The sequence below is a fragment of the Neodiprion fabricii genome, chromosome 4 (genome assembly GCF_021155785.1).
Source record: "Neodiprion fabricii isolate iyNeoFabr1 chromosome 4, iyNeoFabr1.1, whole genome shotgun sequence".
NCBI classification, from domain to species: Eukaryota; Metazoa; Arthropoda; class Insecta; order Hymenoptera; family Diprionidae; genus Neodiprion; species Neodiprion fabricii.
The window spans coordinates 22,330,921-22,344,650 of NC_060242.1; the positions used below are offsets into that span (position 1 = coordinate 22,330,921).

Below are 13,730 nucleotides of genomic sequence, written 5' to 3' on the forward strand. Positions count from 1 at the left end.
TTGCTACGTCGTTGTCGTATCAGTTTCCGGTGATCTGTGGACGAGTAAAGCTCGTAGTACTGAGAATCTGTATCTTGACACGTCGCGGTCAGTTCGCTTCTGTCACTGTCCAAAGCATCTTTCTGCTCTCCTTCGGCGGATTCATTCTACTGAACGAGAGCCGTTTTCGTGCGGCTGAAGAAGCAAAACTGGTACGTTCGTTAACTGTGACTATAATTATTTCAAACAATCTTATACCGCGAACGACTGATCAAGGTTTCGCGACTAATTTCAAATTTACGTAGAATTGTTGAGCGACGAATCGTTCGACTAAATTAAAGTGCATTCCTTATCCAGAATGGATAATGCATTCGAAATCGACTTTAGGTAACATTCTTTCTTATGAGATCCATAGATGGGACATTTTTTGTGTGTGAAGTTGTTACGTACATTTGGTACATTATTTTTACATAGGTACGAAATGTAAAATGACTTTTGGTATTTTGAATTTTGAACAATGAGGGTGAAAGGAAATTATTGATCGTTATCAGTTAATGTACTAAATAAGGAAAAAGTATTGTCAATTTGTTGTTAATGTATTTCCTTATTCGTCAAGACGGAAAACGGGTTCAATGACAACTGTGATTGTATATCCAGTCCAATATTCTGTCTTCTCGGCAATTATGGTGATTCATTTTTTCTTCCATCGTTCGAACGAACTCTGCATGCGTGTTTTTTTCATTGCGATTACTTTTTCAGTGTACGATCACTTACATAGAATTGTCTTGTGACCGCAGCGATAACCATTCGGCGTGGGTGTAAAAAAGTGATGTTGAGGCCGTATTTAACTTAGAAAAAACGTGATAATAAACAGATTGTTGTTACAGTCAAACGAAAGTGCAGTTTTGTTGACTGTAGTTACAATTAAATATTGTTTGGCGTGCATTTATTTATTAAAATGAAAATGATGTCCACTCATGAATGTAAAAGCGATGCTCGTGTTACTTCAATTTCTCAGTAACTGTTTTAACCATTATAGGTTTTAGACTCGCTTTCGGTAATACATGTAGCGATAATATAAGAGTATGCGCAAACCGGTTTCCTCAGATCTCATTTCAAAGGATCTCATTGTTAAAATAGAGTCCAGTTTTTACAAACCTGTCGTCGCAAATTTACACAACACAGCTGCAATCTTCCAGCCGCCATCTGATGAGCGAGCTTGCTCGATTAAAAACAAATATTTTTTTGTCTTGATAACTTTTGCAAGTCGTACAGTAATCGAAGAAATTTTCCGCCGAACGAAGTTATCTTGATGTACATATGGCTGTGGCTATACGTATGTAAACTATAGTTAAATAAAATAATCCACATTTTCCCTCATCACTCGCAGTAACGGTCGTTGTAAATTTATTACACGTAAGTGGAACAACGTAAAAGACGATATTTCCGATTCGGGGTCTTACCTTGAACTTTTCACCCGCTGCGATATGATTATGTCCGTTGGATCTTATTTCTTTTACGACAGACATAAAAACGTTTCCGAGATTTTTATATACTTCGCAATTTGATGCGCTCTAATATTTTTTGAGCTCTTAACTGACCGCGTGCCCAAAGTTACGCAAGAAGTATTACGAAATACGAAGATCATCTATCAATTGCTCCGATCGTTCCAGTTTTCATATATGTATGAATAAATTTCTTAATTTAACCGGTCAAGCACTGGTCCAGTAGAGTTGCAACTTTTCGTAGTTAACACTTTACCTTATTATGCACGGCTACCAGTCATCAAAAATTTGAATAACACTATTAGTGAAATTAAAACTAGCAAAAAACTGTTGAATATTTCAGCATTATTTGAATTGAATTTCTATCGTTGCAGTACTCTTGACTTACGTTGGCAGTATTTCGATATTATAGCAGACGGTTATCAAATATACCTAGGCCGCAGTAACCGGGGGCTTCTGGTCGGAGTAATTGTAACTTGATATTTTTGTTGCGTTGATCGCTTAGCAAAAAGCATCTGGGTTCTTCGAACTATCATCCAATTCAACGACATCCGTTCTTAAAAGTTTTTTTAGGGTTCAAAGAATACAATCATAAGCCAAGGAGTAGTTTAGTAGAATGTATTCTCTTCCAGTTTATTGGATACAACTGTTGTGCATTATTGTAGACTAAAAAATTATGATGGGACAGTGTAAGATTTCAGATTTAATTTCACCGGGAAAAGTATGAATTCACGATCTTTGTATAAATGTTTCTTAGAAGCAAGAAGATAAGCCACACAAGACTCCCTGCTGTTGATCGCTTTCTGCACGCTCTCCGTGTTGCGTAATTAAACCCAAGTTTGCGGTTGGCATGACCAGCACGTGTTCACCATATACTCATTACGATTTTCTTTCTTTGGAATGAGTACAAGTTCCCCTACTAGTCATGGTTAAATACTCAAGCTCGCCACCACATATGAGGTCAGCAGATGCAACAGTAACTCGTCACTGCTTAATAAAAGAAACCACAGTCGAATGAATCCTGACTTGGCGCCGAGACTTTGTCAAAAGAAGCTGATCTTTCACTTCGAGTCTCTTTACTTAAGACGATGGCGTAATCACTAAGAAATTCAGAATCGTCAGTAAAACCAAAAAAGTTATTTTTCTATCAATTCGAAAACGAAGACTGCGAAAATAAGTTGCCGATTTGAGCGGAAACTGTGTTTTTTCAAAGTCGTTAGAGAAGAAATTGCGTGCATTGATAAAGTACACATCGAAAATTGTAGTTTCTTTAACCCACATTGTTCAATCAATTGAGAAAGTGAAATATATATTGTTTTACACTGCAATGAATGCAAAATGATATGACGACAAGTGTTACTTTTTGTGTAAAAGATGCAGATTTTATTGAAAAAAAAAGATGAACTTTTATGGAAATACTTTTTGTTTTTTCATTCTATTCAATAATGATACAGCTGCCATAATTCGTCTCTCTTTACATTTGATTGATAATGAATACCGCCCGGAAATTAGATACCACGGCATTGTTTACGGGTTAATTCAAAAACTATATGGGTGATCCAGGTCAGCCAAGAAAGACGCTATCTCGCGACAAAAAAATATTGATAACCCACGTCCAACCGAAAATTATGAAGTTTATGTCGCTAACCGCAGATATAAAATTCTGCACCTCGTTTTTGTTTGAAAATACTTAAGTTCATTCACCGTACGTTGCATTTTATAGAGTCATCATGATCCGAGTTGTGTTGACGCTCTGTCTCTTGGCAGAGGCACTTGCCAGCTGCCCCATGAGACCTTCTGCACAATATACCACGAGCCGACGCTACCCTGGTGACGGTGGTTACCAAATCGCCATAAGTGGAACTTCCGATAAGTACATACCAAACGCTGTGTACACGCTTAGTCTTCAGGGTGAGTGAAATTTTTCTTTGTTTTGTTAATCTGAACCAGGTTAGCACACTTGTTATGGTGTCGATTGTCATACTTTTGACAATTCGATGTTGACATAAAGTCGGCAAAACAAAATTTTGCTTGGAATTGGAATAAAACCGACACCTGTCCGAATTCGAGTAACTCGACTGTCGGAAAGCTTCGGATCGAACCTTCTCAACAATCATGTATCCAAAAATGTCTTCAAAAACGTTAAGATCAAGGCGAAGTCAAAGTCAAAAAGAAACAAACAAATGGCATTGCCATAAATTGACTGCTCAAACATTTGGAAATTTGTAGTTGGCATCCGATCGATCATTCGCTTTGATTACCTGTTCTCCATATATCTCAAATTAGATGACTTAATTTTTTGCCGGAAGTAAGTAAAAAATGAATCTACTGTGCACTGTTCGGCACTTGGTGAAAAATTTTGCCAATTTTGCCAATCCAGATCGGATATTATTACTGATCATTTTGCTTGGATAATGTAACAATATTATTTACATATTTTCTTCTCTTTTTCAGGATCACGGACACATGCAAAGTTCCAGCAATTTACGAGATTCACCCTCTCTGTCGAATCTCTGTATTTACGCGACAGTCCAATCTCACGCGTTGGGTTCTTCCAACTATTTCCCGATTCCTTGACAACATTTAATGAGGATTGTGTGAACACCATCTCTGAAGCAACAGACTATCCCAAATCCGAGGTATGGTATGGTATATTTCAACTTCAAAAATCGGGGTACATACCGCCTCTGTAAGATTCATTCATATTTACTTGAATGGAATATTATCATTGTAAGGTGCTAACCAATTATTAACAAACAGTGTTTGTAAGAGAGGTTATCATCAGATTTTTCTGTATTATTTATTGTTAGCCCTTGTCGTGTTGTTGAAATAGGTTTTCAACAGATTCTTCGCTTCTTTGGAAAATAAGTTAGTTACATACATCGAAAAATGGCCCCAGGTGATTCTCTAGACTTTGAAACCTCGAGATCCAGTGACAACTCGGTTGTTGTTAGGGTGATTACAATAACTGCCTTCTTCTCTAAAAACAGAAACGCGAAGTTGAAAAACAGATTTAAAAAAACACGCAGAAGTGGTTTATGCGGATTTTGAATATTTTGTCGAATCGAATTTTTGAAATATACTCTTCTTCCCATCTTGTGAATGGACTAACGAAATTTAAAGCTCTCCAGCGTTTCAACGAATGTAAAGAGACCCTGCTCTAGTTTGAGTGGTAATCAAATTTCGGGCACAGGTCCAAGTGATGTGGAGGGCTCCAGCTTCGGGTTCAGGTTGCGTTGTTTTCAATGCTATGGTATTCGAAGGCGTCGATCGTTGGTATGCCGAAGATGGCAATTTGACAAGAACATTCTGCGAAATTAGTGACGAGGAATCCGCAGATGTACTGAAAGAGAAACGCTGCTGCGCGTGTGACGAAGCCAAGTATTCCGTAAGTAATTGTGTGTATTGATTTTGATCGGAAATGCGGAGAATGTTAATTTTCTAACCATCACTTCTTATTCGACAGATCATATTTGAAGGAATTTGGTCGAACCGCACTCACCCTAAAGACTTTCCATTCTCAACATGGTTGACACACTTCAGCGACTTAATTGGTGCATCGCACGAACCCAGGTTTTCGTTTTGGGGTCGTGAGCATACTGCAACTGATGGGTTCCGACAGTTGGCTGAATGGGGAAGTGTTTCCGGTGTTGAGGCCGAGCTCAGAACCAAGACTAAACATTTGAGAACATTGGTCAAGGCTTCGGGTCTCTGGTATCCTAGAGTGAACACAAATACCACCACCAGCTTCAGGTGACACTCTATGTGTTCATTCAACATATATGATATACTTCATAAAATGGGAATAAAGTTGGTTGCAATGAAAAATTCACGTTTCATTCATCACTGTTGCAGGGTTGATCGTAAACACCATATGCTCTCTGCGGCGTCGATGTTGGGTCCGTCTCCTGACTGGGTCGTGGGAGTCAGCAAATTGAACCTTTGCCAAGAAGACTGTACGTGGATTAAGAGTATGATCATTGATCTTTACCCATGGGATGCTGGTACAGACAATGGAATCTCGTACATGTCACCCAACTCCGAAACTAAGCCGCGAGAGAAGATGAAGCCTATAACCACCTCGTATCCAGAGGATCCACGGTCACCGTTTTACGATCCTTCCGGTAAACCGATGCTGCCGTTGGCAAGGTTTTACATAAACAGAGAGAAGATATTCAAAAAAGGCTGTGATGAAGAGACCCTTAAGGAGCAAATTGCTGAACTCGAAGTCGCTGAGAATACGGAGGATACATCGAGACGTGAATATTTTATTCTACAGTGATAAGTGGTCTACCAATTCATTTTAATTCTAGTCATACAATTGGATAATACTATTTCAGCCGAATGTGTTACATCGGAATGGACCCCCTGGTCATCCTGTTCGGTAAGTTGTGGGAAGGGCCTCCGAATGCGCACCAGAGAATATCTAATGTTAGAGAAAGCCACCATGCTGAATTGCAACCGTCAACTCGTATCAAAAGAAATGTGCGTCGCCGCTATCGCTGAGTGCCCGTAAGTAACTTGAGTGGCCAGCACTTGCGCTTCATATGTTACCTATAATTTAGTCATAAAAAATCGCTATCCGTTAAGTGGCCAGGAAGAAGAACCTGAAGCGCCATTACTTGGAACTGAGGAAATTTGCCAAACTACAAGCTGGTCTGGCTGGTCTGAGTGCTCAAGTACGTGTGGTGTAGGATTCAAAATGCGTACCAGAAAATTCAATAATCGTATGGGTCGGAAGAAATGTCCACACATTCAAATAGTCGAGAAGCAAAAGTGTATGGAGCCAGCGTGTGAATCCGGAACTGAGGAACTTCTCGATCCAGTTTGCAAAGTAACTTAACACACCTTTACTACCGCGTAAATTTCTTTTGTAATAACAACTTGGAAAATATATTCTCTAGGTATCTGGGTGGTCTGACTGGTCACCTTGCAGCGCTTCTTGTGGTAAGGGAGTCAAGATGAGGATGAGATTGTTGATGGTCGATCCGTCCTTGCAACAAGAGTGTTCTTCTCGCGTCGAGATGCTTCAACAAAGACCTTGCGAAGGCCAATCGGACTGCACCTTCGACATGGCAACGGCAAAGGGTAATGCAGAGAGCACTTGGCGTCTCTGTACATCGTTTGCGTGCAGGAAAAATGATGGAAAGTTTTCGCTTGGTGTTTTTAGTTGTTTGCATGGAAGAGGCTGATCCAGGTCCTTGTCGAGGATACTTTCAACGTTGGGCGTTCCAACCAAATAAATTAATGTGCGTTCCTTTCGGATACGGTGGATGTCGTGGAAACCGCAACAACTTCCTCACCAACGAAGAGTGTACACAAACTTGTGGCATCGTAAGTGAACTTTGATATGTGTCATGCTTACTTGTTAAAATTCATTTCATATTGTCCTTCAATTAGAAGTAAATCGGTGAAACCGTTTTCAAGATATCGTGGGTACCTTGAAACGTGTAACTAAGCGAAATGGTTAATATTGTTACAATTTATCATCAATAACAATGCCTCGCAATCATTGATTCTTCGAGGAAAAAAATATGTTAATAGCTATCTATCTATACACTTTCGATTAAAATAAACTCCACACGAAGTGAATGATTCATTCTTGAGGTACAAATTGTCCAAATTTAGCTAGATATACTCCTTGAAAGCAGGTGTTCTGTTCGATATCAGTTTAGCCAAGTTAAATTCTGTTCATTATTGGAATGAAAAATAGTCTTGTCTCTTTGAATTTCGGGTTTTCGGCGAAGCAAAAAAACAATCCGTTAATCCGCAGGTAAGAGCAGCTCTCACCGGGGAACCAATTCCAATTCCGAATTCGAGGACGGCGCCAACTCCACATTCAACTCAAAGTCTGCCTCCTATCGATTGCATGGTTACTCCGTGGTCTCCATGGACGCCGTGCAGCGTCACTTGTGGAACGGGTCGAGTTTCCAGTACCAGAATGATAAAAGTGAGCTGCATTTTGAACGTGCTATCGAACAAGGCTACACGTGTGCTACAAAAAGCTCAACTTTTAGCGAAGCCAAACGTCTTTAATTTTACATGTTCTATTTCTAGCGTCGTCCTGAGAATGGTGGGCGAGCTTGTCCAAGGAAATTGCATCGTCGGTCTCGATGCCAGCTTGCTCCATGCGAATGATGACTCAACTAAAAAGTGCCTTCACCAAAATTACTTAAACTAAGGGACAAAAATACGGGCATTAACGCAGTTAACCTCAGCCTGGATATTAATAATATAATATATATAATAATAATAAATCAAACTAGATGAACAACATTTAAAAATGAAATTAGAAATTGCAGAAGATTGGAGGCTGATAGGCAAAAAATAAAAGTTTAAAAGAAGTTTCCTATTCATTACTTAATTGTTGTGCTTGGGTGATAATATTTTTGTTTCATTACGATCGAACAACTAATCCTTCAGCACCATAAGGTGCGGTAAAATTATGTAAATATAGTGTGCAATTGTTCTAGAAAATGACTAGAACTTATTGCAGTATCCCAAGCAAAAGAATGCGTTCTTATAAATCTCAATATATAATATGTTTCACTCTATATCTGTCTATTGTTTTATTTAAACAACATAGCATAAATCGTAAAAAAAATTACATTTTTTACTTATATTTTTGTACAGGGTAAAGGGTAGATAATAAATTAATGTATCAGAATAAATGGTATTTATTAGGGAATAGTTTCACCAGCATAACGGACCATTTAATTCAATTCAATTCAATTCAATTCACGGATTCCATTTCAAGTAACGTCTTGATATCTACGCTCAACTCTGTTAGAAAGAGGAAACACAACATACGTTCTAGTCACTGGGTTCAGGAGTACATTACTCATCTGAGGATCACGCGTTATTCCCTAACAATGAACACCAGTTTGGTGTTCCCTTTCGGATTCGTTACAACTAATGTATGTTGTAAAATATTAGAAACTAAACACGTATTTTTTTTTTTCTTAATACAGCGGAAAAAAGGTTTAAAGTGACAAAAACGACCCCCAAAGATTGGCATCCGACGCGGTGATTTCCCGATGCGCTCAACGTATATTTGATTGAAAGCAACGCTGAAATGTTCCTATTGTTGAATAAAATATTTCACTGTTGGTTCCATTCAAGTTGTGAACGAGTTCTCAGTTGTCACTTTGCCGTCCGGCGACACCACAGTGGTGTTGTGAGCACAGTATCGCTCGGGGTCGGTGACAACACTTTAGTGTCTAGCTTTCTGCTGGTGTTTTGTTTCGGTAACAATAAGAAAGAGACGATGCAAATATTTACGACGAATGCGCGGACGATTTGTCTGACGTTCCGGACGACTTGGCCGATTGGGAAGACATTGAAAATGAGAACTAACGACGAGATTAGTAAAACTTAACAATTTATAATCTCCCGATAATGTCAAGAACGCCCGGCGACAAGTCAAGTGATCCGAATAAGCGCTGCCGGCGCCAGGCGAGTAAATATTTACGAATCGTGCGGACGGCAAAGTGTTATTATATCAGATACGGGTCTCCGTGAAGTGAATGTCCGAAAAGTATTGCGTAGTGTGTGTGGTACGGGCAAGAGTGAGTGTGAGGATTTTCCAATGTTTTGCAAGAACCTGAGACCGGAGGACAATGAACCAAAGGTATTGTGCAGTTACGATCTTTACGACTTGGTGTCGCATTAAACAATATGCCGCGAGCTGGGTCGGGACTACGTGGCCAAGGTAAGGGTTGTGAGATTATAGAATTAACAAAAATATATTATTTGCGAGATTATACATAAGACCAAATATCTTTAATTCTGGGAATCTAGCTTCACCAGTCCGACGTCAGCTTTTCTTTCTTTACACCAATCAAATATTAGAATATCGGTTCACTAACCGTACGATCCCTACAGGGCGAAATTACAATTGTGAGATTATACAAATAACCAAATATATTTAATTCTGGGAATCTAGCTTCACCAGTCCTACGTCAGCTTTTCTTTCTTTACAACAATCAAATATTAGAATATCGGTTCACTAACCGTACGATCCCTACAGGGCGAAATTACAATTGTGAGATTATACAAATAACCAAATATATTTAATTCTGGGAATCTAGCTTCACCAGTCCTACGTCAGCTTTTCTTTCTTTACAACAATCAAATATTAGAATATCGGTTCACTAACCGTACGATCCCTACAGGGCGAAATTACAATTGTGAGATTATACAAATAACCAAATATATTTAATTCTGGGAATCTAGCTTCACCAGTCCTACGTCAGCTTTTCTTTCTTTACAACAATCAAATATTAGAATATCGGTTCACTAACCGTACGATCCCTACAGGGCGAAATTACAATTGTCTGAGCAACTTATCTTTTTAGATGCCTCGTCGATCGCTGGCTCTTTCTTTTAGACTCCGGGGACTCTCGGATGGTGATTTGGCGGAGAATTAATTTGTGGAATCTCCCGATGTTCAACTCGATCAGGATGGGCCGTCCGTATCCAGTCCACGTTCTCCTCCCTTCCTCCTTCTCCAGTTGTTATAAATTGGCACGCGTCTGACCTCTTCAACGTCCCCGGAGAGAAAGAGGAAGAGATCCCGTGGTCCCCGAAAATCTTACCCCCTTCGCTGGCCGCGCGAATACCGCGAACGTATCGGCTATTAACGCTACTCGGCGCCGCGTCACCGATCTCCTCTAATTTAACATCTTAGTGGCCTAATAAGGCCGCGAATATTTGAACTTCGCATCGGCACTTACATTTTCCCCCTTTTTTGTGCCGGGCGAACTTTTCGACCGGCGCAGAATTATTTATTACATTCGAGAAAATAAACCTTCGCCCAATACCTTCTGACCTTCGTTACTCATCTTTCCTAAGCCGTGCTAATCCTGCACCTGGTGTATTACACCCCACCTTCAATCTTATGTTACAATAACAACGTCATCTTAAACTACTTAACTATTTACAATCATCTTAAATAACTACCTAAACATATATACAGACAATCTTTTCTGAGTCATACAACTCTCGTCCATGGCGTTGTACATACGCCTCATTCATCCTTACATTATCATGATAAAGTCATCTTACCTAACTACCTAATTCTAATAGAGTCCTTTCACATACATACCTAATGATATAACAATTATATTAACTAACTATCGAATTATATCACAGAAGAATTTCGACAGACAACTTCGCATTTCGCTCATTCAAAATTTGTTCGTGCCTCCTCGTCGGACGCAGCAGCACCAACGACCGGCTCATAGTATTTTCGTAAATTAAAGCGATTGTATGTACCGACCTCAGCAAGATCTCTCTTAGGATCACCCAGAACGAATGCATTTTTCCCGGCCATTCGGAGAATTTCGTACGGCCCCTCGAAGAGATGGAAAAATTTTTTGATAACTTTATCGAAGGCGTTCGAGAGATGCCTCACTCGCAACAACACCTTATCGCCAACGGATAACTCAACATTCGAAGCATGCTTTTGACCTCTCTTACGCTTCTCAAAACCTTTTTGAAGATTCGCGCGCGCTAACGTTATCATATACTCGTGAGACAGGGCATGCGTTGGGGGGTAACTGATAATGCTATGGATCTCCTCCTGGATGGGCTTCCCAAAATGGAGTTCTAACGGGGAGAAATTAGTGCTCTGATGTACCGTCACGTTCAAAATTCTTTCTATGTCTGGTATATATTCGACCCATTTCGTATGTCTAACGGCGCATAACGTTCGAAACAACCTCCCCAATTCGCGCATAACCCTCTCCGTGGGATTGGACTGTGGATGTCGAATCGAGCTATATAATACTTTAATGTGATTCGCTTCTAACTCTGCCTTCCATAGGTGGGAGGTAAATTGCGTACCATGGTCAGAGAGAATTCTTTCAGGTTTGCCGAACTTCGGTATGAACTGGGTGAAAATTTTCTTTAGCGTCGTTCTCACGGTCGCGTTTCTCATTGGATATAGGGTAACGAGCTTCGAAAATGCATCTAGGATCACGAAAATATACTGCATACCCCCTCGAGCCCTCGGGAGAGGTCCATAAAAATCCACCGTTACTAAATCATTAGGCTTTTCTGACGTGACACAACCGTATTCTCCCTCCATTGATCTCGATAGATACTTCACCCTCTGACATAGATCACAACTCATTACAAATTTCTTCACTTGAGCAGCTAATCCCCTCCAATAATAAAATTTCTTTAAATGACTCTGGGTCTTATAGACTCCCGGATGACCAAGTTTTATATGTATCGCTTCAACCAATGAATGTCGTAGAATCTCCGGGATTACGATTTTCCAATCACCGATTTTTTCCTGGTGAAAAAGGATATTATTATGTAAAAGATATTGGGACTGTCCGTCAGGATTATTCCGCCATCCATCAATCGCTTTTTTTATATTCAGATCCTCATTTTGCAACCTCCCTAGTTCCCTGAAACTTTGATGAACGTTACTATCGCAGTTCAAGAGAGCTATGGTCCAAGATGTAGGATCCTCAACGCCCTTTTCTACCGGAAGAAAACATCGATGCAAGGCAGAAATAATTAACCTTTCCGACACCTCCTCTTCGAATTTCCCTCTCGGATTTCGGCTGAAAAAATCGGCTACTGTATTATCAATTCCACGACAATGCTCAACTGCGAAATCATATTGCTGCAAGAGCAATGTCCATCTCGTTAATCTCGAATTTTGAAATACGGCTTTATCCAAAAACGTTAAACATTGGTGATCCGTCACAATTACAAAGCTAATGCCCAGTAGGTACACTCGGAATTTCCCTATAGCATATACGATCGCTAACAACTCCTTTTCGGTTGTTGTATAGTTGCCCTCGTACTTTGTTAGGCATCGACTGACTACTCCGATCACATTGTGATAACCCTGTTTATCCTGCTGGTATAATATTCCACTAATTCCTCGGTCACTAGCATCTGTCTGTAATCTATACTGTGCGCCGGGAATGACGTGTTTAAGAGCAATGCAATTCGCAAAATCATGTTTCAACTGTTTGAATGACTCCGTATGTTCGGAATTCCATGCCCAGTCTTTATCTTTTGTCAAAAGGTCTCGTAATTTATCTACACCCGCGCTATGATTCACGTTAAATTGTCGGTAGTAGTTGCAAACTCCCAGGAATCGTTGTAGCTGTTTCTTGTTTCGCGGTTCCTCAAAGTTCTGGATCACGTCTAGCTTCCTAGGCTCCGGCGTAATTCCGGCAGCGGAAATAATAAATCCTAAAAAAGGCACTTCTTTGAGGAAGAAATTGCATTTTGATATCTTAATGGTAAAATTGAACTCGGATAATCGTCGGAAAACTCTCTCGAGTACCGCCAGGTGCTCGTCGAACGTCTTCGTACCTATCAATATATCATCGATATAACACGATATATATTCATCAAATTCTCCTCTTAGCGCATACCCCAGCGCTCTCATAAAGCCACTACCGGCGGTTTTAAGCCCGAACGGTATACGACAAAATTGATACAGATTCGAATCGAATAGAAATGCTGTATATTGTCGAGAATCCCTATGCAATTGCACTTGCCAATAGCCCTGCGTCAAATCCAACTTTGAGAACCACCTAGCATCATGAAACTTTTGCAACAATTCGTTTATCAGCGGTGGAGATTGATGATCGTCCTCGATAAGTTTGTTCAAGAATCGGGCGTCTAGGCACACTCTCACGGAACCGTCTCCTTTCATAACAATCCTTAAGGGGTTACAATACTGACTCACGGCACGCTCTACAACTCCGTTTTCTACCATTTGGTCTATTGCTTGCTTGGTGGGCTCTCTTAGGCGAAATGGGACCGGATAGGTGTGTCGAAAACCGGCCCGCGCGGTGATCAGGCGTAACTGATGTTCGTATCCTCGAGCACACCCTGGTTTATCCGAGAACAACAATCTGAATCTCGCGAGGGTATTTACCACAATTTCTTTCTGCGCCACCTCAAGTGATATTAGTTTACACGCGACCGCGCCAAGAGCGTCCGCGAACTCCTCACTATTCCCAAATTCTGGTTTTTCATCGATTTCGCTAATCACGAAACAGTCCTCGTCTGATTGAATCACTCTCGCCGCTATCTCGCTCATTTTTCCCTCGTGATTATGAAGTCGCCCTGTCGTTTTCGAGATTTCTTCACAAGTGAATCGACTCTCAGGCCATTCCCCCTCGTTTGGGGGTACCCCTTCCCCCTTAGACTCAAGATCATTCACTGAATTTATTTTATTCAACCCTTCGCAATCATTTTCAACCGACT

The 13,730-nt window shown here is 40.3% G+C and overlaps 1 protein-coding gene across 1 annotated transcript; it reads left to right on the top strand.

The window, feature by feature from the left end:
* The first annotated feature begins 19 nt into the window (after positions 1 to 19).
* On the top strand, positions 20 to 8,038 carry LOC124180069 (spondin-1). The gene is made up of 12 exons (XM_046565094.1): positions 20 to 191; positions 3,208 to 3,395; positions 3,939 to 4,123; positions 4,678 to 4,872; positions 4,951 to 5,237; positions 5,340 to 5,743; positions 5,825 to 5,996; positions 6,075 to 6,318; positions 6,389 to 6,572; positions 6,655 to 6,818; positions 7,258 to 7,434; positions 7,542 to 8,038. Exons 2-12 carry the CDS (start codon positions 3,215 to 3,217, stop codon positions 7,620 to 7,622), a joined length of 2,274 nt encoding a protein of 757 aa, XP_046421050.1. The 5' UTR covers positions 20 to 191; positions 3,208 to 3,214; the 3' UTR covers positions 7,623 to 8,038.
* Positions 8,039 to 13,730: the final 5,692 nt, after the last annotated feature.

Bases quoted from the DNA above. Each gene is read 5' to 3' on its own strand.
- LOC124180069 (XM_046565094.1), top strand. From the start codon at position 3,215: ATGATCCGAGTTGTGTTGACGCTCTGTCTCTTGGCAGAGGCACTTGCC. The intron at 6,319-6,388 runs GTAACTTAACAC...TATATTCTCTAG, and splicing joins TTCTCGATCCAGTTTGCAAA to GTATCTGGGTGGTCTGACTG. The intron at 6,573-6,654 runs GTAATGCAGAGA...TGGTGTTTTTAG, and splicing joins CGACATGGCAACGGCAAAGG to TTGTTTGCATGGAAGAGGCT.